The sequence below is a fragment of the Petaurus breviceps genome, unplaced genomic scaffold (genome assembly GCF_028583685.1).
Source record: "Petaurus breviceps papuanus isolate PSGF00001 unplaced genomic scaffold, PetGlider_PUasm1.0 90897, whole genome shotgun sequence".
Taxonomy (NCBI): domain Eukaryota; kingdom Metazoa; phylum Chordata; class Mammalia; order Diprotodontia; family Petauridae; genus Petaurus; species Petaurus breviceps.
The window spans coordinates 15660796-15686886 of record NW_027187374.1 but is presented as its reverse complement, the minus strand read 5'-3'; the positions used below and the strand labels follow the sequence as shown (position 1 = coordinate 15686886).

Here is a 26091-nt window from a genome sequence, read left to right as displayed (position 1 = left end):
AACTGAAAATAAAACTAAAAACCAAGATGCTACCAAGTATATTTACCAAGGGTAAACAGATAAAACAGATTAACTTGGAAAATCATGGTTAATTCTTGAAAGCAAGATCTAAGTGTGTTCCCCATTATTATTTTAAAGGATCCAATTAATCAAAGTTAAACTTTGCATGAAAAAAGGGCTAGTCTTTCCAATACAGGGACTAAGTTCCAATCCTGGATAATTTTTAACTTTTATATACTGAACTTTCTCCGTCAGTAAAGATGGAGATTTCATAAAGATTTTTTGATAAAGATTGCTTGTACTATCTAACTCGTGGGGTTGCTATGAACAAAGTACTTTGTAAATCTCAAGGTGTTAGAAAGATAATTTATTATTTGTAACCTGATTTTATCTAGACTTAGCTGTTCACTTCCTACTATTTTTAACAGGATTCAAACTATAACAAACTATATAGCAGCTCCCTATTAAAATTTATATCCTTAAAAAAATAAGAATGAACAGGGGACAAAGACTTTCTTGCTCCCAAGGACTTCTCCAGTATGGATAATAATAGCAATGATAAATATTTATATAATACTTTAAAGTTTACAAAACACTTTACATATATTATCTCACTTGATCTTACAATACAGCAATACAGGATGTCCCAAAAAGCCATGCTAAGACTTTTGGGAGTCTCTGTATGTTGACTACCAGATGTCAATCTTCATCACTGATCAAAGACAACAACAAAGATCAGGTATGGAAACACCTAACTTATGTTACTGCCTTGGCAGAATGTGTGACACCTTCGCTGGGTCTCTTTAATCTAATCTACTAAATTCTAGAAACGGATGTGGCAGATGTCTTGAGTTACCCCAGAGAAGTGGGAAATAGATAAGACATTTTGATAAAAACCAAGATATGTTTTCATTCAACACCATTTCTTAAGGTACAGAGACAAAGTCTAAGAGTTCAAAGTCCCCTCCCTCCACTAACTCACCATGAAATATCACTCAATGTATGGTAATGAATGTTGGACACGTAACCAAAAGGAAAGGACTGCTGGGTGTCATAGAAAAGCACAGAATCTTCGGAAGCCACAGCAAACACCAACCGGTAGGGTAGACTAATCAGTTCCAGTCCTGACTCCTGTGATGCTTTATCTAAAGCAGAAAAAAAGCCAAAAGGAAAGGGAAATTAAAATTAAAAGAAAAAACAGTTTAAAGGAAATGATAGGCAAGTGGCCAAAACAGAAGCCTCAACCCAAGAGCTGCATCTAGCATAAGTTAACTGAAAGTCAGTTTTGAGCATTTACATGACTAGTACAGATATTCATGCCTTTTCAATGCTAGGCAAGTCAGAAGATAACATGAAGAAATTGTAATAACTTGGACAGAACTTCCTTGAAGCAGAAAAATGAGATTTAAGGATCAATCAATCAATAAGTAAATGCTTAAACACTTACTATATGCCAAGTACTTTGTTAGGAACTGAGAGCACAGATTTTAAAATGGAACAATTCCTTCCCTCAAGAAGCTTACAATCAAGGTGACATTTTAGTGCTCAAATTTTTTAACATTCATTCATATCAGTTTTAAAGGTTGATGAAAAATAACCCAAGTGATATTTCTGCAGCTTAGAAAAGCTAAAAGGAAATACTAATAAACCACACAGATAAAAAGCTATCCCTGTTACATATGAAAAACCAAAGTAAGTAAAAAGACATCCTCTAGTCCCATTATCAAATCTTGGGAAGGTAAACTGCAAACTAACCTGCAAACTGCCTACAAAAAGGTTCTTAGAACTTGGAAATTATTCAATCCTGGCTTCTAGTCATGACTGTAAATAAGCCAACCTCAGAAACTCATCTTTCCTAATAACAAAGAGACCATAGTCTCTTATTGTGATATGTCTCAGAGAGTTATTTCAACTACTTCTGTTATACTACTTGTATTACCTACTGGCCTCAATTCAAAGTAGACCGGACAGCAGCGAACAGCAAGTGTGGCTTTTCCAGGGCAGGGGAGATGAGCAATAGGCCTAAAGGAACCACCGTAATTTTAGAAAAAAGCAACAATAAGTGCATAAAGAGATTTTTAAATGTTTATCTATAAACCATACCTTCTAAGATTCTTTCTGGAGAAAACATAAGTTGTATTTGTTACATTTTCACCGGACTCAACACAACCTGCTAAATTTGCAGGGACAAGAGAAGAAAAGATTATAGTGCGGAAAAAATGACATTATTAAACTATTTTTAAAAAATAGCATTTACCTTTGTTTTGTTTAAAAAGAAATTCTTTGGGGCAGCTAGGTGGTGCAGTGAATAAGAGCACCTGGCCCTGAAGACAGGGGATCTGAGTTTAAATCTAGTCTCAGATACTTGACACTTACTAGATATGTGACTTTGGGCAAGTTACTTAACCCCAACTGCCTTGCCTTACCCCCTCCAAAAAAAAAACAAATTAAAAAAAAATTCTTTGCCTAAAGATGGTTTATGCTCTTGTACAAGATTCTTGTACCTGAGACCACATAACTGTCTGCTTGACTATGTCTATATGTGTATGTACAACTACCTTCTTCCTCTCCCTTTATTTTCTAACTTCAGCTAAGTGTTCTTACTGCCTGATTCTTTGGGCTCAGACTCATCTACTCACTCTTGAGGGGACCAATTCTGGTACCAGGCAGGGAGCACAGGGGGAAACCACTGTCTCAAAAAGACTTCTATGCTGACCTTGTTCCACGTGCCCTTTTACTCAGACCCTTTGCCTTGATCCAGACCTCTTACTGACCAGTCCTCATCTCCCGGACACTCTCTCCTCTTGAGGTTCACTTGTGATACTTTCTTCTGGCTCTGCTCTACCAGTACAACTCCTTCTTTCTTAGTCTCATTTGCTGGATTTTTTTCTAGGTCACACCTGCTAACAGTGGGTGTCCTCCAACGCTCCGTCCCTGGCCCTCTTCCCTTTTCTCTCTATGCTACTTTGGCGTGGTAATTTCCTCAGCTCCCATGGATTCAATTACTTTCTCTAAGCAGGTGAATTTCAGATCTTTTTATCCTGTCCCAACCTCCAGTCTCACATCTCTAACTGCCGACTAGGACATCTCAAATTGATTATTCTGGAAATATCTAAAACTCGAAATGTTCAAAACTCAACACATTATCTTCACCCCCAAACCCTCCCCTCCTCTGAACTTTGCTGTTTTGTCAAGAACACCAGTATCTTCCCAGTCACTTGGGTATTACAACCTAGGGATTAGCTTCGACTCCCTACTTTCACTCATCACACACATCCAATCTCTTGCCAAGTCCTGTTTTTATATTCTCCACAGTAGCTCTAGTAAACTTTCCATTCTCTTTTCTATGCTACCAGCTGGTGCAGGCTCTGATTATGTTATATATGGAGAATTTCAACAGCCCTCTGTTAATTTCCTTGCTTCAAGAGTCTCCCCACTTCCGTCTATCCAACACTTAGCTGTTGAAGTGATATTCCTAAAATGCAGGTGTGACCACATCATCCTTACTATTTAATAAACTTAAAGGCCTCCCTATGGTTTGCAGACAGCCAACAGCCTTATATGCCTTATCTAACTTCAAGCTGTAGCATAGGACCACAGTCTAGATATATATTTGTGCCTTTCAAAATAATGATGAAATAATGCCTTGCATGCAGCAGTAATTTTAACCTTTCTATCTCTCTTTTTTTCACTGGACCTGTGATTTTATCAATGTAGGGAGCTCCAAGTGAGAAACTTATTAGCCCAATATAGATTGATCCATTCTCTTCAAATTATAATTTTTGAGAGTTGTCTGGGAGCACTGAGAAATCAAATTACTTGCCCAGGATCGCATAACAAGTAAATATTAAAGGTGGGACTTAAAATAAGGTCTTCCTGACTCTGAAACAAGCTCTCTAACTACTATATTACACTGTCTCCTGTTGTTCCTTACCTAAAATGTTGTCTCTGGACTCAGTAACTGTCCAGTTTGGATTTTATGACTTAAAAGTGTTTTTCATTCCCTTATATAACTTAACTTCCACTGTTAGACTTCCCTACCTCTTGCCACATAAATTCTAGAGCAAAGGGGTGTGCATGCTAATAGCTTTAGTTTTGAAAACGTAATCTATATGCAATCTGTCTTAAGTACTGCGCCTGGTGTGAGTGTAAAAGGACTAACAGATAAATTATTATTCTTTCTTTCATTACCTGGTGTGAGGAGCAAAGATCCATCAGGAGTAAAACTAAGTCTACGAAAGAATGACTTCATGCTATCATCATGAAACATTCGGTAACTTCTTGCCTGTAACACAAAAAGAATTCAAAATAGTACTACAAATCTTAATTATATAAATATATTTAGACTTGAGGGATAAAACAGTGAACACTGACCTACTCCTATTTTGATTACATAACCTTTCTCTACAGATGTCTTTGTTCTTCCTCCTGAGTTTTTCTAGAACCTAGAGCATTCTACAAATCAAATTTATTAATGCAGAGGTACAGGTAAATTTAAGTCTGGTCTTTCATACCATTCAACTTAACACTTATAAATTGATAAAGTGCTTCTCTCACAGGAACTGTGTAAGGGAGGAAGTACAATTATTTTTATTATTTCATACATGACGAAACTGACACTCCTTCAGGCTAAATGACTTTTCCATGGTCAAAAGGCTTAGTAATTGTCAATAACCAGACATGAACACATGTCTTCTGACTCCAAATTTACTGTTCTTACCACTATAGCATAGTTTATCTATCTGTACCATAACAAATACATAATCTTTTTGATGATGATGATGATGTATGTGGTACAGGTTAGGAGCTTTTTAAAGAGAATTATATTTCCCAAAGAAAAGAACAGACAATTTTTAAAAGAAAATATCAAGGCTATCAATAACTCCATGGAAAAAATCTCCAAATAACTAATATTTAAGAGAAATTAAAATTAAAGTAACTCTGAAGTTCTACATTACACCCATTGGAATGGCAAAATAGACAAAAGAAGAAAATGACAAAAAGAGCAGCTTTGAGAAAACAGCCACATTAATGCACCACTGGTGGAACTATAAATTAATACAGCCACTCTATAAATCATTTTTGGAACTATGCCTAAAAAAATCACTCAACTATGCATCTCCTTTGACCAAGAACACTACTGTACTGTTGGTAGAGAAGTGAACTGATCCAGGCATTCTGAAAAGCAATTTAGAATTATGGCCGCAAAGTTAATAAACTATGAATACACTTTGATCCAGTGCTACCAGTACTAGCTTTATCCTCCTAAAAAGCTCAAAGAAAGAGGAAGAGGTCCCATACGTACCAAAATATTTATAACAGTTTTTATAATGGCAAAGAACTGGAAAGTAAGGAGGATACCCATCAGTTGGGGAATGGATGAACAAATTACAACATACTGTTGTGTACAGTGGAGTGCTGTGAGTTTCTGAGAAACCTAGGAAGATTTGTATGAATTGATGCACTGATATAAACAAAATCAGAAGAACAATTTTGAAAGAGTTAAGAACTTATCAGTGCACTGATCAACCATGAATCTAGAAGACTGGTAAGGAATGCTACCCATCTCCTTGTACAGAGGTAATGGGCTAAACATGCAGAACAAGAAACACATTTTTGGACACATGGCCAATATGGGAATCAAGTAAACAAGCTCAATTAATTAAGCACCTATTCTGTGCCAGGGACTATGCTAAGCCCTGAGGATATCTCTGCCCTCAAAAAGCTTATAATCTAATAGAGGAGACCAATACATACACAGAATAAATTGGAGATAATCATAGAGGGAAAACACTGGCATTAAGGGGAACCAAGAAAGGTTTCATTCAGAAGGTAGGATGTTAGCTGAGATCTGAAGGAAGCTAGGAAAGTCAGTAGGCATAAATGAGGAGGAAGAGAGGTCCAGGGATAAGGGTAAGCCAATGAAAATGCCCAGAACTGGGAGATGGACTACCATGTGTAAGGAGAAGCAAAGAGGCCAGTGTCAATGGACAAGAGTAAGGTGTTAAGAAGACAGGAAAAGAACAAGAGGGGGTTAGGTTGTGAAGAGTTTTAAAAGCCAAATACAGGACTTTTTTACTTGCCTCTGGATATAATAAGGAGCCATTATAGTTTATTGAAGGAGTGGAGTGTAGGGTGGATGCATATGACATGGTTAGACCCTGTGCTTTAGGAAGATCAGTGATAGCTGACAGGAGGACAAACTAAAATGGAGAGAAGCTTGAGGGAAGGAGAACAACCAAAAGGCTATTGCAAGAGTCTAGGTGTAAGGTGAGGACCTAGACCAGCATGGTGGCAGCATATGAGAAATGCTGTCAATGAAGAAGCAACAGGACCCAACGAAAGAATGCATATGGGAAGTGAGAGAGAATGAAGAGGGTAAGGAATACACCTAGGTTTAGTGCCTGGGAGGATGATGGTGTCCTGGACAATAATAGGGAATTTAGGAAGAAGGAAGGGGTTGGGGATAAAGAGAATGAGTTCAGTTTTGGACGTATTGCTTTAAGATGTCTGCTTTGATTTTCCTAAAGCACTACTCCAATCATTCTACCTCCTTACTCAATATCCATGACTCCTATCACTTCCAGGAACAAATACAAAATGCTTTGTTTGGTATACAAAGCCCTTCATTATCTAGCACCCCCCTATCTTTCCAATCCTCTTACATCTTACTCCCTTGTCATGCAGTCTTTGACCCAGTGACACTGGCCTCCTGGTTGTTCCCTGAACAAGACTCAGGTCTGGGCATTTTCTCTGTTTGTCCCCATTCCTGGAATGCTCTCCCTCCTCATCTTCACCTCCTGGATTCCCTGGCATCCTTTAAGTCTCAACTAGAATATTATCTTCTCTAGGAAGCTTTTCTGACCCCTCTTAATTCTATCTTGGTCTTCTCTTTTTAATTATTTTCTATTTATAGTGTATACAGCTTGTTTGTACATATTTGTTTGCTTGTCATCTTCTATCTTAGACTGTGAGCTCCTTAAGGCAAGGGCTGTCTTTTGCCTCTTTTTGCATCCTCCATGCTTAGCCCAGTGCCTGGCACAGAGAAGGCATCTAATAAATGTTTATTGGCTGACTGACTACAGAACATGCAATTGGAGATGTCCAAGAGGTCTCTCTGGAGATGCAAAAGTAGCTGTCAGGAGAGAGGTTAGGGCTGGATAAAAAGATCTAAGAATTATTTGCATAAAAATGATCATAAAATACGTGGGTGCTAATGAGATCAACAAGCAAAACCGTATAGAGGGAAAAGAGAAGAGGGTCCAGGAGAGAGCCCTGGGGGACAACAACTGTTAAAGGAATGGCCTGGATGAAGACACAGAGAAGGAAACTGAGGAGTGGTGAGACAGGTCAGAAAAGAATATTAGGGGAAAAGGGTGATTAACAGTGTCAAAGGCTGAAGAAAGGTCAAGAAAGATGAGGACTGAGAAAAGCCACTAGACTTGGCCATTAAGAGAGGACTGGTAACTTTAGAGAGAGCAGTGTCAGCTGAATGTGGTCAGACGCCAGACTGCAGAGATTTAAGAAAAGGGTGAGGAGAAATGAAGGGGATCTATTATTGACAACCTTCTAAGGAGCTGAACAACAAAAGGGGAAGAGAGATAGAGGACAAGTGATAGTGGGGATGAACAGATCAAGTGATTTTTCTCTGAAGATCAGAGAAAGATGGGCATGTTTGTAGACCACAAGGAAACAATAGATAGGGAGAGACTGAAGACTAGTGAGACAGTGGGGATAAGAGAAGGGGCAATGTTTTAGAATTAGAAAGACTCATTTTCATGAGTTCAAATCTGGCCTCGACACTTACTAGCTGTGTAATCCTGGGCAAATCACTTAACCCTATTTGCCTCAGTTTCCTCATCTGTAAAATAAGCTGGAGAAGGAAATGTCAAACCACAAAGAGTCAGACACAAGTGAACAACAACAATCTCATAGAGAAAAAGGGATAGATTGGGAATTTGTTTTACTTGACTGTGCATATCTATTACAAGTGTTTGTTTTTCTTTTTTCTTTTTCTAGTGGGAAGTTGGAGAGGAAATTAATGCTCAATAATTGAAAAAAGTAACTTAAAAAAAGACAGCGTGGCAGAGTGTTACCCTCAAAGATAAAAGACCTGAATTCAAGTCCTATTGGTGACAGAGACCAGCTATGTAAATTTGGGCAAATAACCCATCTCTCAAGAAAACTCAGAAAACTCTAAGACTGTCAGTTACAAGGAAGGTGCTGATCCACATGAACCTCAGAAGGAACTACCTACGTTGATGAAATCGTAGGTCCAGTCAAAACAGATAAATAAACAGAATTCTAGGGCTTTTTTTATTATGAAAAATATTTGAACAGTGGCTCTTCCTTCATAATGAATGGTGGTTTCAAAGGCTTGACTATGTTTACTGAATTTAACTGATGTCTTAAAACCCAGCTGATGACTGATCTTGAAGGCACAGCATTGCAGGAACCTTTGGGAATCCTTATTTCTTGTTATAATTTTTAGTAAATAGATTGTCAGCTCTAACGGAATATTAGCAGGATCACTAGAAGGGGAAAAATTAGGATGGCAAACTTTTTCTAATTTAGATAAGGGCCAAACTTGGACCTAATTGTTAAATTTGAGTTAAATAACATTTCAATAGCAGTGAGATTTTCAGTGCTGAGAAATGCTTTAGAATAGTATATACTTATCAATCTTAAAGGCCTCCTCTCTGAAGGCAAAAAAACAAAAAATAAAGGGATAACAAAGCGTGAGGATAGAGATAAATGTCAATGGTACTTTAAAAATTGCTAACACATTCCATTCTTTTTTTTTTTTTTTGGCTTTTTGGAAGGCGGAAGGCAGGGCAATTGGTGTTAAGTGCCAAGGTTACACAGGTAATAAGTGTTAAAAGTATCTGAGGCCAGTTCTGAACTCAGGTCCTGACTCCAGGGCCAGTGTTCTATTCACTGCACTACCTAGCCACCCTTACACATTCCATTCTTATGTCAGGGTGTATCACCTAGTTTTAAATGAGTAGATATTTCTTGAGCAGACAACAGCTAAGATAAGTAGAGAATAGTTTCCTGAGAGCCAACTTGGGTCTTGGGAAAAAGTTGTCCTTATACTGGAGAAAATATTGGCCATGTGATAACCCATAAGGCAGATACCACATTGGTGACCTTGTCCAAATTGCTTCATCTGGGGGTTAGATAGCAGGGCTCATACTCTTTTCTCTTCAGGAGCTACCTAGACTATAATAATGAGCCATAAGATTCACAAAAATTTCCCTTTGTTGAATGGTGTGATAAAGTGAAAGAATGCTGGATAAAAAGTCAAAAAACATCAGTTTTTGTCCCCAGTTTACTGGTACATATGCAAGTTTCCATAAAAAAAGTAAAAAGCTACAAAAAAGAAAAAAGGTAGGTTGTGCTACATAATCCTAAATCTCATCAAAAGGCTCTTCTAATTCTAGGACATTATAAGCAGAAGCTTGGCTATTCCTGTGCTTTAAAGTTTTCCCTTTAATCTGACCAAAAATCAGAGACAAAATATTATTAGAACTCAGATGTTCTATTTCTGAATCTAATGCAATCCAGAAGGAAATCTTCCTAGACTTATCTATAAGTTCCAAAACATAATTTATGTAAAATGTCAAAATGGAAATTAAAAAGATAATTACCTCGCCTTCAGCTCCCACCCCAGACAGCATCTTTGTAACATTGAAGGCAACGCGCTTCTTCTGTGTGCTGTATACCCGCAACACCCTAAATAAGAGATGGGTATTAGCTTTGCTTATTCTTGCAAATGAACCATGTCTTACTTCATTAAAAAGAATTTTAAAGCACCAAGATGGAAGAATTAGAGTCTAGTTTTCCCTAACAAAGATCTCAAAAAAGATCTTGCAAATGTACCAGACCAAATTCTGATCAGGAATGTCAAGAAAAAAAATCACAGTAACTCGTTTTTCCAGCCCAGGGCAGCTTAAGGAAATGAACAGAGAGGCCTGTGAGCTCTAGGTAGAGGGTCTGGTCAGAAGGATGTGGCCGTGGCAGCAACAGGTCCATTCAAGCACCCAGAGAAGGAAGAAACAGGGCCCTAAAAAGAGATCCTTGGGGATCCCTGATTGAGCATTGGGTGCAGGAATGGTGCTATCTGGAAGCTTCATCACCACCAGTGCTGGGTCACAGATCCAGCCAAGAAAGGAGGTTATAAGTGTTGGTGCCAACTGTGTGGCTTTGTTCCCAGGAGCAGAGCACAGCAGCTCAGACCAAAGGGGAGCTGGCAGCTTAGTTACTTTGAACCTGTAGAGCCCTCTGCATTGGACCGACAATGGCTGAGTCAAGCATCAGTCTGCTAAAACTCCAAACCAGAAATAAACCAAAGACCCAAACCTGAGTAAGGAACTTGAAGAGCTCAAACCAGGAGGGAAGTGAACAGACTGCCCTTGGATCACACCATCTGGTGAGCACTGAAAGTCTGAAGACTCCCAGTCCTTGTGGTACGAGCAGTAGAAAGACAGGAGGGCAAAAAGGGCAAGCCTAATCTTAGCCTCCCCACCAAGAAGTGTGAAGAATGTAGCACTAATGTAAAGTCCAAATTCAGGAAGTGGTCTGGAAAAATGAACAAGCAAAAACAGAACCCAACTACAGAAAGCCATTACAGCGACAGAGCAGCTCAAAATGTAGAAAGAGAGAATAACTTGAAAACATCTACAAATGAAGCCTTGAAGAAAAATGCAGCCTGAATGAAAGTCCAACAAGAATTACCAGAAGAGTTAAAGCAAGAATTGAAGGGGGTAAAAATGATTTTTGAAAACCAACTGAAATAAGTAGGGAAAAGAATGGGAAAAAGGTAAGAGCTAGGGGAAAAAGATATAAAGAGAAAATTGACAGTTTGGAAAAAGAGGCAAAAACTTTACTGAAGAAAATAACTCTTTGAAAATTAGAAAAAAATTAAAAAAAAGAAAATTAGAACTGGACAAATGAAATTAATGATTCCATACGACATCAAGAACAATAAAAGTCAAAAAACTGAAAAAATAACAGAAAATATGAAATTATTTCATAGGAAAACATACTGTTACTGTTTATAACAGTTAAATTTTGTTAAAAGTTTCATCATGCTAAATAACTGTGGGCTATGAACTCTCTTTGAAAACGCCTCCTGTCTCTCTACCATTTAGACTTAGTCATGTGATTTTTCTTCCTCTATAATCTTTGTTATCTTGAACTTTTCATAAGAGAAGGAAATCTGTGAAGCAGCTGCTGCAGCTACAACTGAGGCTGTGAAGACTAAATAGTGTGTGAGAGAATAGAAACCACAACTTTTTTATGGCTGCAGTGTACTGTGTTACTTATTTTGTGTGTTAAATAAATACGATCAGAATTATTAAAAATGAAAGTTTGGGGTGGAGCCTAGAGTCATTCGCTGTTTTTACACTTGTGTTTTTCACACCCTGCACTCTTAACCCCGAAAAACGTTGTAGGAAGACTACAGACAGTGCCTCCAAATCTGTTCTTTCCCTCTTCTAAACCCTCTGCAATTCAGCTTCTGACCTCATCATTCAATTTGAAACTGAACTCTCCAAGGCTGTCAATGATCTTTTTAATCAATCTTCATCCTCCTAGACCTCTCTGAAGCATTTAACACTGCTGATAAGCTATTCAATAAATTTCAGCATCTTCCTATTATCTCCAGGATCAAATAATATCATTTGTTTGGCTTTTAAAGTCTTTCATAACCTGCCCCCTTCCTATATTCTTCTTCTATCTTACTTCCCTCCATGTGCTCTATGATCAAGTGACATTAGCCTCCCTGCTAACTGTCCTCGCACAAGATACTCCCTCCCAGCTCTGGGCATTTTTACTGTCTGTCCCCCATAAATGGAACTTTATCTTTCCTTATCTCTACCCCCTAGCTTCCTTCACATCTCAGCTGAAGCCCTCTAGAAAAAGCCTCTCCCCATCCTCCTCAATCTTCATGCCTTCTCTCTGAGAGTCTCTCTAATTTATCCTGCATAGATCTTGTTTGCTGTTGCATAACTGTTGCATGTTGTTAAAATTAGACTGGGACTGGACAGCTAGGTGAGTAGAGCACTGGCCCTGGAGTCAGGAGGACCTGAGTTCGGATCCAGCCTCAGACACTTAGCACACACACAAATCCTAGCCGTGTGACCTTGGGCAAGTTACTTAACCCCAATTGCCCTCCAAATAGCAAAAAAAAAAAAAAAATTAAAAATTAAAATTAAAAAAAAAAATTAGACTAGGAGGCCCCTGAGAGCAGGAATTGGTTTTTGCCTTTCATTATATCCCTAGTGCTTAGCACAGTGCCAGGGACACAGTAGGCACTTAATAAATGCTTAACTCATTAACTTGACCTTCTCCTCTCTGGATTTTTGTGACACTGCTCCCCTCTAGTCCTATTCCAACTTGACTGCTCCTTCTCAGCTTCGTATTCAACCATGCCCCCTAAATATGGATGTTCCCTACAGCTCTGTCCTGCACCCTGGTCTTTTTTATCAGTATGGTCTCTTATTTCATGATCTCATCAGCTCCCCTAGGTTCATGTATCATCTTTAAGAAAAAGATCTATATATACAATTCCAGTCTTTCTCCTAAGTTCCAGTCTTACATCATCAACTGATCATTAGATATTTCAAATGTGATGCCCCATAAGCATCTCAAACTTTGTTCTACCAGAGGAAAATGTTAACATTTGATTATTTAGAAAATCTAAAATAAAAGAAAATGATAGAAGCATTAAAGCTATAAAAGATTAATACTCATTAAAATATGACTATTAACACTCAAATATATTGCATATGGATGTCACTAAAAAATAACCAACATTAAATATCACTACAAACAATTTCAAGAAAGTGCAGAAAAAAATGGCTCCTAAAGCACTGACTCACCTGTCACAGCTCAGCGTAGCAATATATTGACCCAAGGGATCCCAAGTAACTCCTTGTACATAACTCTTGTGCTCATTAAATATGGAAACTTTTTGTCCTAGAAAAGCACACGAAATAATATGAAACCTCAATTCAAGTTTAAATGACATAAATTACAAAGTAATATTCACCTTGCAGTGTTCATTTGGAAACTAACCATGTTCTTCCGGCTGTGATATCTGTTATATTTATATCTTGTATTATTATTTAATCTCTTGTTAATCAATATTTTTTAATCTACATTTTCCCTACATTTTAATCTACATTTTCCCTCCAATTAGAATACAAGACTTTTGAGGGCAGGGATCATGCCTTCCTTATTTATCTCTCTTCCCCCTTGCATAGCACAATTCTTTTCACTAGATACTAAACAATGAAAAGAAGTTAATCTGTATTGTCAAGAGGAAATTCCCTACTGTGAGCTACATATTCCAATGAAATAAAAGGTCCAGAAAAATACCAAATAATTATTTTCATTATAAAGCAAGCTGTAAGTATAATACAATTAACAACACATGCCTTTATTGATAACACTTGGCAGAACTGTGACAGAATTCTTTATGCCTAAATCCTATTAGGGAAATGACAGAAATAGTTCATTTATTACTCTTTTCATGAGACTTTTGATCACTAAAAAACAAAGAAAATGAACTTTTGAGGCAGAAAAGGAGTTTTTGTATAAAGAAAAACAATTAAATCAACTTTGAAAGATATGAAGGGTATATAGAGTTTAATAGCAAAAAAAGGGCAGAGAACACCTGTTTATGGAAAACTGATAAAATTCTAATGTGAAGTAACAGTTTTTTGTTTTTTTTAAAGCAATTGGGGTTATGTAACTTGCTCAAGGTTACACAGCCAGTTATTTTTGTGTGGGTGTGAATATCTGAGGCCGGAACCGATCCCGGGTCTTCTGACGCCCAGGCCGGCGCTCTTACTGCACCGCCTGGCTGCCCCAAGAAACAGTTTTTCCATTAAAAGGACTCCTAGGAGGATCAAATAGAGAAAAGGCTCTGTCTGAAGATACAGAACTGACTAATGCTATGGGTATTGTAGTTCAGTCACTTGCACATAACTTTTTTAGAGATTGAAAGGTTAAAGTCACAAAGCGGTAAATCAAACAACTGTTTAGAGACAATGAGATGATTAAATAAAGACTCATAGTTTCATAACCAACAGAGGGGATTTTCATGAGATTTTTCCTTTTAAAGGAAAGATGTGTCACTAAGCACCAGGAGGCTCAGAGGGACAGACACAAAGGCAAAGGTGAATGAGAAGACACGCAGCAGGATAGTAGCAAACAGGCTTCAGCTGTAGGACTTGGGAGCTGTTAACTCGAAGCTTAAGTTTCATTTTGGGGACTGGCTGAAGGCTAGGAGCCTTCGATTTGGAAGAGCACTGAACTCAGCTGTAATTTCAGCTACTGCCCTACCTACAGATTGAAAGGTGAAATTTCCCAGAAGCTTCTGATTAATTTCTGCTGCTCCCCTCTAGATGGAAGAGAAAGAAGGGAGGAAGTCAGGTATTGCAATTGTTTTGCTGTAAATATAGGTTGAAGCTGACTGGACAAACCTGCATCACATTGAGTGAAGAGCTGGGAGGACTTGTCTGCACTACTCAGAAAGTGATCTTGGCAGTTCACTAGCTTAAAGGAACTCTTTATTATTATGATAATGTAACTACCTCAGTATCCTTTTAAGGGTAACTGCCATCTAAAAGACTTTGTCACTACTTCATCAGCTCCGGAGGAGAAGAGATTTACCCAGTAGGAGCAGTGAGGAACAAAAGGGTTGCAGTTAGCAGAGAAACAACTTCTTGTGATGCAGATTACTCATAAAGGGACCAAGGATATCAAGGCCGGAAGCAGAATTCTCTGCTGCCCCAAGAACATGTAATGTCCTCATCCATGTGTCTCCTGGATAGGTCTCTATAAATATGTGCCCACTCTCCCCCACAGATACTGTATCCATTGTTGAGAGGGTGGGACCCAGGCTTATGAGTTAACTGTGACACAGTTATTATTCCTACACTGCTTTATAAAATAATCATGATGTATTAAATATTATTGATTTTATCTTAATTGTTAAGTAAATGTCTTATGTTTAAGACTTAATGATGTCACTATTATGACTTTGTTTTATGTAAATTGGAAAAATACTGATGGAGATTCAAGACCTACAGTAGAGGGAGGATATCTCCCCCCCCCACAGGGTTATCTGTGAGACCCTGAATCTGAGGCACAGTCACATGGATAGAGTCTTTCTCTGGGAACCCAAACTGGCTAGTGTGAAGACAAGTTGGGATGAGTGAACCAGCCCAGAGAAAGACACTGCCCATGCCCAGTCCCAGACATTCATTACCCTTTGTGCATGGGAGTGTATGGTAGGGAGGGAGGTGAAGAAGAAAATCCATGCCAGGTAGTCCCCACATTTGTTACATATAAATGTGTCAAAATTACAAATCTGAGATATATAAGGTGTTTTTATACACGCACACGCACACACACACACACACGCACTTTCCTGAAGTAGCAAAGGAAACAGAATAGTATTCAATAATACATGAGCTTATATAATAGCAACTGAATTCTATGTCTAAATATAATTTCCTCTGAAGATATTTAGGGAAGAAAAATAACAAAAGTTACTTGGGATTTGTTTAAAATTCTACTTCTGGGGGCAACTAGGTGGCATAGTGAAAAGAGCACTGGCCCTGGAGTCAGGAGGACCTGAGTTCAAATCCAGCCTCAGACACATAACACTTACTAGCTCTGTGACCTTGGGCAAGTCACTTAACCCCAACTGCTCCTCCAAAAAAAAAAGCAAAAATTCTACTGCTAAGCATAACCTTTTATTTATTTTAACCAAGATTCCTATTTCCATTATACTTTGGATTCCACAACAGTTTATGTACTCAAGTTAACCTTTTCACATACTGATACCAGAATACAGACACAGAAAATCTAAAAAATAATTATCATTCACAAAACAAGCATAAGCCAAACCCTGATTTATGAATTTGTTTGCAAATAGATAATTCTTTACATACAAATATAACAATACTGACTAACCAGTGTGCTATGATCTGTTTTTCTAGTAGTTGATGGTAATGAGTTTCTGTTGACCCATCCAAACTCTCATCCTAGTCTGTTGATCAAAAGCATGAAATGGATTAGCAAGTGATCTCTCTCACCAAGAACAGTAAAATTAGTTTTCACCAAAAGGAACAAATTTATATAATCTTGGCCTCACTAGTTCTAACCCTTAAGTTTACCCATCATAGACAGTTGTAACACAAATAATATATCAACATTTATATAAAATTGTATATAAACACTAAAACAGGCAGCTGAATAGGAGGTTGACATGCTCTACTTAGTTCAAATGGGAACAGATTTACGGAAAAGAAGGGAATTATGAAGGTTATCCTAATTAGCAGGAAGACAGCTTGGAAAAAAAGTAATGGACAAAAAGTGAAGAATTAAATAAACATTTTTAGACATAGCCAATGTGTTGATCTGTTTCACTTGGCTATACTTATTTGTTACAAGGAAAGTCTTTCATTGGGGGAGAGTGGTAGGTACTGCAGATGATGAAACCTAATGCACTATGGATGGAGCTATGAGTTGGTACAGTCATTCTGGAAAGCCTTTTGGAACTATGCCCACAAAGTTACTAAACTGTGCATACCCTTTAACCAAGAAATATATTATTAAATTTAAACCTCAAGGGGATGAAAGAAAGAAGAAAAGGGCTCATTTGTCCAAATTATTTATATCAGTTCTTAATAGTAATAAAGAACTTGAAAGGAGATGATCATCCAAGGGGAAATGGCTAAACAACTTATGGTATATCAATGCAATGGATATACACAATAGTACCACAAGAAATGATGATATAGGATGGTTTCAGATAATCTTGGAAAGACCTAGATGAATTGATACAGAATGAAGCATATAGAAAACTGGAGAAAAATATATGTAATAACAACATCACAAAGAAAATCAATGCGATGACCATCTATTAGAAGACTGATGACAAAGCATTCCAACTACTTCTTGACAGAGAGGTAATAAATTCAAGATGCAAAATAAAACATACACTTTCAGACAAAATCAATATGGGAATTTGTCTCATGTGACAATGCATATTTCTTTTTTCATTTTTCAAATGCTTTATAAACTTCTGATTTACATCATTCATTTCCACCAGATTTTGAGTTACAAATTTTCTCCCCATTTTTCCCCTACCCACCGCCCCAAAATAGCAGTCCCACAGGATATCCCCTCCTCCAATCTGTTCTCTCCCATATTTTCTCCCATACCCCTTTCAACTTTTCCAGTAGGGCATGGTGGATCTCTATGCCCCAGTGCCTGTATATCTTATTTCCCAATTATATGTAAAATAGTATTAATAATAGTATATATATATTTAAAACATTTGATTTTAAAACTTTGAATTCCATTCATTCCCTTCCTCCCTTGTCACCCACCCTTACTGGGAAGATAAGCAGTTCAGTATAGGTTGTACATGTGTAGCTAATGAAAAACAATAACATAGTAGATATATTGTAAAAGACTGACTATAGTTCCCTCCCTCCTATCCCACCTCCCACTTGTTCTATTCTCTACTTTGATCTTGTCCCTTTTCAAAAGTGGGTGCTTCCAACTTCCCTCCCCCCCAGCCTGCCCTCCCTTTCATCATCCCCCCTCTCATCCCCTTCCCCCCTACTCTCCTGTAGGGTGAGATACCCTATTTAGTGTGTATTTCATTCCCTTCCCAAGCCAAATTCAATAAGAATAAGGTTGACCCTTTTGCCTTCCTATTCTTCCCCTCCATTGTAACCATTTTCCCTTGCCTCTTCTATATGATAGTTTACCCCATTCTCTCCCCATCTCCTCCCATTATATTCCTCTTTCACCTCTGAATTTCACCTTTTAAGTATCATCTCTTCCTATTAAATTGGTCCTGTTCCCTCTATGTATACCTGTATACACACATTCACATATGCATTCATATGCCCATACACCCTCATATATATATATATATATATATTCCCTTCAACTATTTTCATACTGAGAAAAGTTTCATCAGTTACAATTATTGTTTTTCCATGTAGGAATGTTAATAGTTCAACTTTGATAAGTTCCTTATGATTTCTTTTTCCTGTTTACCTTCTCATGCTTCTCTTGCTTCTTGTATCTGAATGTCAAATTTTCTATTCAACTCTGGTTTTTTCAGCAAGAATGCTTGAAAATCTTCTATTCCACTGAATGACCATATTTTCCCCTGAAGCATGATACTCAGTTTTGCTGGGTAGGTGATTCTTGGTTTTAATCCCAACTCCTTTGACCTCCTGAATATCATATTTCAAGCCCTTCGATCCCTCAGTGTAGAAGCTGCCAGATCCTGGGTTATCCTGATTGTGTTTCCACAATATTCAAATTGTTTCTTCCTGGATGCTTGTAATATTCTCTCCTTAATCTGGGAATTCCGGAACCTGGCTATAATATTCCTAGGACTTTTCTTTTTGGGATCTCTATCAGGAGGTGATCGATGGATTCTTTCAACCTCTATTTTGCCCTTTGGTTCTAAAACATCAGGGCAGTTTTCTTTGAGAACTTCCTGGAGGATGATTTCTAGGTTCTTACTTTGATCATGGTTTTCAGGTAGTCCAATAATTTTTAAATTATCTCTCCTGGATCTATTTTCCAGGTCAATAGTTTTTCACATGAGATATTTCACATTGCCTTCAATTCTTTCATTTGTTTGGATCTGTTTAACAGCATCTTGATTTCTCCTCAAGTCATTAGCTTCCATTTGCTCTAGTCTAATTCTGAAGCCATGATTCTCCTCATTGAGCTTTTGAGATTCTTTTTCCATCTGGCAAATTTGGCTTTTTAAGACATTCTTCTCCTCATTGCCTTTTTGAGCCTCCTTTGCCAATTGAGTTAATCTGTTTTTTAAGGTATTATTTTCCTCAGTCAGGCTGTTGACTCTCATTTCTTAATTTTCTTGCATCGTTCTCATTTCTTTTCCCAATTTTTCCTCCACTTCTCTTATCTGCTTCTTAAGGTCCTCTATGGCCTGTAACCAGCTCATATTTTCCTTTGAAGCTTTTGGTGCAAGAGTTCTGACTTCACTGTCTTTCTCCTGTTCTATGCTTTGCACCTTTTTGTCCCCAAAATAGGAATCTAATTTTGGAATCTTCTGTCTGCTTTGTTTCCTTTGCCTGATCATGTTGCCCCTCAGTCACTTGACCCCTGGACTTTTTGCCACAGTAGGACTCTGCCACCAGACAGGGGAGCTTTTGTCCCAAATGCTGGGGTTTTCTCAGCTGCCAGAGGTATTAGATGGGTGCCCTCTCTGAGGCCTCCACACACTCTGGCAAGTTGGACACACACCCCAGGACCTCCACCCTAGACTGCAATCCAGATCCAAGCAGGTTAAAGCAAGAGCGAATCACCCCTCACACTGGTCACTTGGTCCCCCTACCCTCTTCAGGCCAGGAGCTGATGCTGCCACATGGTGCTGGCTGTGCTGGGCGTCTCAGCAGCTTCTTGCCCCGGGGGGCAAAAGCCAATGCACTCCCACTTACTGGGTCCCAAAGTCCAGACTGCAGTGACCTTTCACTTTGTCCTAAGCATCTATGTGTTGATAATTCTGGAAACGTGGCCACAGCTGCTGCTGATCTGGAGTCCCCACCCTGGGGCTAAAACCTCCGGCTCACACGGGCCTGGGCTTGGCTCCCAGAGCCCTGAGCTGGCCAATTCCTGCCGGCCTGCCGGGCTGTCTTCAGTGGGAGGTTACCTTCTCTTGTCATTTTGTGGGTTCTGCAGCTCCAAAGTTTGTTCAGAGTCCCCTTTTTACATTGATTAGGGAGGGTGGAAGCCAGAGCCACTTGGAGGTCCTGCTTCTACTCCACCATCTTGACTCCGCCCCCCTTCCCTGACAATGCATATTTCTACCAAAGGCTTTTTTCCCCCCAAGGAGGAGTAAAAAAAATAGAGAGAGTAGCTCACCTCTCCAAAAAAAAAGTAAGAAAGTAAGAAAAAAGGGTTTTTGAGTCATCTTTCTTTTTTTTAAAACGTAGGAAACAGAAATAAGCACAAACAAGGAAAAGAGCTTTGAAAGCTGCACGTTAAACTTACACTTAGAAAAGCAAGCTGTATATAATAGAGATTTGCCACTTTGTATATGATCTTTATTCTGTTTGTTAAGTTCAAGATAAAATTAATTTTAGTTTAAGATACATTCTTCTGAGGTTTTTTGTATATTAAAATATCAATGTTTGTAAGTTCAAAATAAAAAAAGAAAATTTATATTTAAAAATAATTGTAATTGGGAAGAAGTACCCTTAAAAAAAAAAAGAGGGTAGAGGAAAGGGGTGAAACTATTTGAGTTTATTCTAGTCATGAAATGAACCACTGCCTAGGTACGTAAGCCAAATCGGCATACAGGAGTGAGGGACAAAAGAAATTCTTTAAGTTGTAGTAACAATAATCTGATCCTAAAGAGAGAAGTGATGGTACAATGAATTGATCGATAAGCATTTATTAAGCATTCAACAGTCTTTTTATACATTACTACCCTAAACGTACTCTATGGCCCAGCCACACTGGGCTATTTACTAGTCCTTAAACATGATACTTGATATCTCACCTTTGTGCCTGTGGAGTAACTAGCCCCTCGGTCATCCAGGCTTTGTGCTAAGTGCTAGAGATACAAAGAAAAAGCAAAAACAGTCCCTGACCTCAAAGATCAACATGTACATGGGTAATAAAAAAGATGCAAAATATAGTAGTTACAAGGTAGCCTAGAACACAAAGCTTAAGAGTAGAAAGCAGAGGTGGATAGATGGCTCAGGGAATAGAGCACTGACCCTGGAGTCAGGAGAACCTGAGTTCAAATTCAGCTTCAGACACTTAACACTTACTAGTTGTGTGACCTTGGGCGAGTCACTTAACCCCAACCGTCCTGCCCTCTCCTGCCTCCGAAAAGCAAAAAAGAATGGAAAGCTCTAGGAGTTAGGAGACCAGGAAAAGCTTCCCTGAGAAGGTAAGACGTGCAAGTGAGGGAAGGAAATTCTAGAAATTCCAGAAAATAAAGGGGGAAAGGCAGAGCCAGGAAATGGCACATAATGTATCTAGAACAGGAAGCTAGCCAGTACAGTTGGATTTTTGAGTGTGTTTAGGAAAGGAGAGAAAGGAGATATTGGAAAGGCAAAAAGGAGACAGACTGAAAAGAACTTCAGATAACAACCAAAGATTTTGTTTGATCATAAAAGATTCCAGGGTACCACTGAGGTTTACTGAGCAGGGGATCAACAGGGCCTTTCAGGAAGACTAACTTTAGCAGTTTCATGGAAGATGGGTTACATTGGAGAAAGATGAAGCAGGGAGACCAATTAGGAGACTATGACAATACTCTAGTCCTGAAATAATGAAAGCCTGAGCCACAGTGCTGAGTGAAGAGAAAGGCATGTATACAAAGATACTATGGAGACAAAAGCAAGAAGAACTGACTGATCAGGAGAGTGAGAGTGAGGAGTAGAGTTAAGACAAAATAGTTCCAAAGCAGAGCGACAGGCTGGATGGCTGTGCCCTTGACAGAAAAAGAGTTCAGAAGATATATGGGTCTGAAGGGGAAGAGGGGAAAGAAAACTTTGAGGGTGAGAAGCCTACAGCTCATTCTGTCTAAAATGCCCACTAGTAAGTTAGTGACGTGGGATCAGAGTGCAGCAAAGAGACTGAGTTTAGATGTATAGATCTGGGAACTGTCTTCACACAGAGGGTGACTGAACCCATGTGAGCCGCTGAGAATATCAACTGAGAAAATATAGACAGTAAAGAGAAGAGGGTAAAGGGCAGGGGTCATGACACAGATAAAGATTCGGCAAAGAAGAGTGACAAGGAGATGAAAGTGTCAAGAAAACCCAAAGAGGAGAAAATATACAGGAAGAAAAAGTAGTCACAGTGCCAAAAGTTGCAGAGGTCAAGACAGAGGAAGAATGAGAAAAGGCCATTAGATTTGGCATTTAAGAGATCATGTGTAGCTACGAAGAGAGCATTTTCAGTTAGAAGAAATAGGAAGAGAAGGTATTTGAAGGAACATTAAAATGTATGCTGAAGTATCCTAATATAAAAGCAGGAGTTAAGGTAAAGAAGACTGTGAGTGAGGCAATGAACTAATTCAGAAAGGAAGATATCCTAGAGGTCCCTAGATAATAGCCACCAATATCTGGATTGGGTAATAAGTTTGTATAGAGTGAGTCTCAAAAGAGGAAAAGTAGCTGAATACAGGTGGTAGAGGGAAAGTCTGAAGGTGGTAAGAAGCCTTCCAACTCCTCTACCAAGACCAAGGAGTTGGGAATTATTAAGGTACAACCAGTACTGGAAAGGATGAGCAGAGATGCAGTGTCATCCAAGGAGAGCTAGGTCTCAGTGAATGTTAAAAGATGGGAGAAGCAAGAGAAGAAGGGGTCTAAAATGAAAAGAATTTTGTTAATTACAGATGAGGACTTCTGGAGGGCACATGGGAAGGCAGGTCTGGAGTGGGATACAGGGTTAAGATGGATGAAGATGAGGGAGTATTCAGCTAGAGTTGGTAGTGGGGTATGTTATTCAGCAGTTGGTTGGTTAAGCATCATTAAGATGAGGAGATTAAGAAAGGGTGGAAGCATCATAACCTTGAATAATATATTCAGACAGAATATCAGTAGATGGGAAGACGTCTACTGATAAAAGTAGGGGATGAGAAGGTTCAAGGGTCTCCACTAGGCAGCTATCCAATGGTACCCCAGACATGGAATACTCATGGAACCTGGTTCCACAAATCATTCATCAGAAAGATCACTTTTCCTGAAATGAGGTTGACTACTGCTACTCCTCAGAGAAATGTGGTACTAGTATGACTGGAGATGGAGGAGAGTAACCTTAGTGAAGAGACCAAAAAGTGGTGTGTAAAGGTTAGATTTAAGAGGTATATTTGAGCTCTCTGTTCTGCATAACCAAAGAAAAATTCAAGACTAAGCAAACTCGAGTTTAGTGTGGAATCAGTGTGTCTCACTTGGTCTTTCTTCTAGCGATCTTGACATTACTGCACAGGGCTATGGATTCACTAGACACTGCCATTCTGAACCATTAGAAACTGCCTTTGGCCTCAGATACTTGACATTTACTGGCTGTGTGATCTTGGGCAAGTCACTTATCCCCAATTGCCCTGCCTTCCCCCTCCAAAAAAAAAAAAACAAACAAACCCCCAAAACTGCTATTATCATGAGAAAATTTGCTTTGGCTCAACTTCCTATAACTATATCCTGTTAATATCTTAGTTGCTACCAGAATGTTTCAGCTGCACCTCACAACTTCGAACTTTTCTTCTCTCTCAACTCTATACTACCCCAATTTATCTTTTCTCTTCCCAACCCAGTTCAAAAGACTATAAATTGTACGTATTTTGTTCAGTTCAGCAAAAAAATTTGGTTAGGTATCCATTAGTGTGTCTCCAGTTTGTTTTTTTTTTTCCCTTACAGCTATGAGAAATGGAGAATACCTTAGCCAAACAAGAACAATGATTGTACTGAATCAATTTTTCAACACCACTAAGTCAAATTCATGCATAGCAAGAGATTTTATGTAAAGAAATTCCTGGATGACATTCTTATCTGTTTTTGCTATGAGACTCTTCTGATCTTGTTGTCAGGAAAGAAGACCCTTTCTTGAATGTCTCCAACACTGACAGTTATTTAGGGTTCTTGGCAATCTCACCAAGCATTCTGGTGCCAAAACAATGAGGTCAACCCACTACCTACTGCTAAGCTCAATCCAACTTCAGGTAGCAAAAATTTTTATCCCTACCATTGGAAAATTGACCACCTGAGTAAATCCACGGAAAGTTTTTTGCTTTTCTTTTGCTTAGTACTTTTAATTTCCATGTAGTATGGACTTTATTTCTCTTGTTTCCCAAAGATAAAAATGCCCCCCAAAATCAGTTACCTTTACCAACATCCCATATGATAGCTGTATTATCTACAGAAGCAGAAGCCATTAAATTTCCATCAGTCATCCAGCAAATATCATACACATCTTCTAAGTGCCCTCTGGAATGCAAATTAGAGGCAGAAACATATTAGATATTATCTTAGCAATGTTTTTTTTTAAATATAAATTGCTTTAAAAGTTATTTTGCTTTTTAAGTATATTAGGATGATTTCTTTAAATAAAATTCTACAGAAATAGACCACATTTTCATACATAGCTACAGTTAGCTACACTAAAAGAAATTTGTAACTTAAAAAAAGCAAGCAAATTTAATTCAGTTTTGTATTAAGATACTTTAACTTTTTTTTTTTTTGCTTTTTGGAGGGCAATCGGGGTTAAGTGACTTGCCCAAGGTCACACAGCTAGTTTTTGTATTACGTGTCTGAGGCCGGATTTGAACTAAAGTCCTCCTGACTCCAGGGCTGGTGCTCTATTCACTGCACCACCTAGCTGCCCCTATACTTGAACTTTTTAACAAATTTTCAAAAATGTTTCCTTCATGATCTAAGTGAATGTTTAAAGCAAATTTAAATTTACCAAAATACGTATTAAGTTGAAATAAAAAAGTAAAAGATTGGGGCAGCTAGGTGACGCAGTGAATAAAGCACTGGCCCTAGAATCAGGAGGACCTGAGTTCAAATGTAACCTCAGACACTTAACACTTACTAGCCACACTTACTAGCTGTGTGACCTTGGACAAGTCACATAACCCCAATTGCCCTGCCCTCCCCCCACCAAAAAAAGGCAAAAAACAATGTGAAATATATCTCTGCCATAAATAGTAAGTTACCTTAATGTTTTAATGACAGCCCAATTTTCCTTATTCAGTTGTGCCTCATCCTCATCCTGAAATGCAATTTGTTCTGGCTCCTTATTATCATTAACCTTCCACAACAAAATGGCAGCATCTGTGGGTTATTAAATTTGATTATAAACCATATTTTATTGACTATTTCTGAAAACATTACTGTCTCCTGAAATGATCTGTGATTCCATCACCATGGAGCTCCAAGAATGTAAACTCCCTTTACAAAACAGAGAGTATCCTAGACTTGAAGTTGTCAGAAGCCCACACAAGTTAAGGGATTCACCTTAGATCTTGTCAGAGGTAAGATATGAACTTAATTAAGTCTCTTTAATTTCCAATTCCAGCACTCTAGGCACCTCAGTTATTCAACACACACATTATTATTATAACTTATTTTGGAAACCACCTTTAGAAACTTTAGTGGAAATGGAAGGTAAAAATACTTTCAATTTTCCTTCAAAGTCTTCATCCCTATTAAGCATACACAGAAAACACAAATCAGTCTATTTGTTATCAAGAAGGATTCTAAATAGAGAAAGGCCAACTCAAGGGATAAGGATATTAAACCATTTCTATTTTGCCAGACAAGGAATTTAATTCTTATTGTAAAACTATGTAGTCATCATTTTCTCACTGTTTAGAATGGATATCTACAGATTTCAAAAGAATGACAAGCAGAATCAGTTATCTATTTCCTATTCCAAGATCAGGAGAAAGGAGCCACTATAAAATATATCTGATCCTTTCAGCTATCAATTTCAGCCTTCAGATGGCCCAGGAAAAAACCAGTACATGAGTGTTTTAAAGGTTCAAAATGGACTTAAAACCTCACCGTCAGCTTCCATTGACTCTTCTCTCACCTTCAAATGCATACATACAATTAGCTGCCAAGTCCTATGACTTTTACTTATACCATATCTCCCTTAATCTGCTACTATACTAATACAACCTCATTATACCCATACTAGTTTTCACCTAAATCACTGTAATATCCTTCTAACTTATCTCCCAGTTTTCAATCTCACCCATCTTCTACATATCTTTCACAACATTTCTTAGGTCACCTTTTCAATGTAATTTAATTTTTTTTAATCATGTCATTGTCCTGCCCAAAAACCTTGCAGTGACTCCCTACTGGCTATACAAACTCTCTGGTAGGATATTTAATGCTATCTACAATCTTGAGCCAATCAACCTTTCCACCTTTCCAGTCTTATTTCATTAATACTCAATCATTTTGTGGTCTTTATATTCCAGCCATGCTTTCCCCTAACTTCATGCGTTGTGTTGTCTTCCCCATTAGACTGTGAGCTCCCCAGTGT

The 26091-nt window shown here is 38.3% G+C and overlaps 1 protein-coding gene across 1 annotated transcript in view; it reads right to left on the bottom strand.

The window, feature by feature from the left end:
- CHAF1B (chromatin assembly factor 1 subunit B) overlaps window positions 1-26091 on the bottom strand; it is a 34519-nt gene that overhangs the window by 5055 nt on the left and 3373 nt on the right. The window contains exons 4-11 of the mRNA XM_069075084.1: window positions 24752-24869; window positions 23917-24020; window positions 12885-12981; window positions 9651-9735; window positions 4192-4285; window positions 2104-2173; window positions 1940-2022; window positions 983-1145 (exon numbers count right to left, since the gene is read on the bottom strand). Of these exons, the coding sequence (XP_068931185.1) occupies window positions 983-1145; window positions 1940-2022; window positions 2104-2173; window positions 4192-4285; window positions 9651-9735; window positions 12885-12981; window positions 23917-24020; window positions 24752-24869 (814 nt within the window). The remainder of the gene's footprint in view (window positions 1-982; window positions 1146-1939; window positions 2023-2103; window positions 2174-4191; window positions 4286-9650; window positions 9736-12884; window positions 12982-23916; window positions 24021-24751; window positions 24870-26091) is intronic.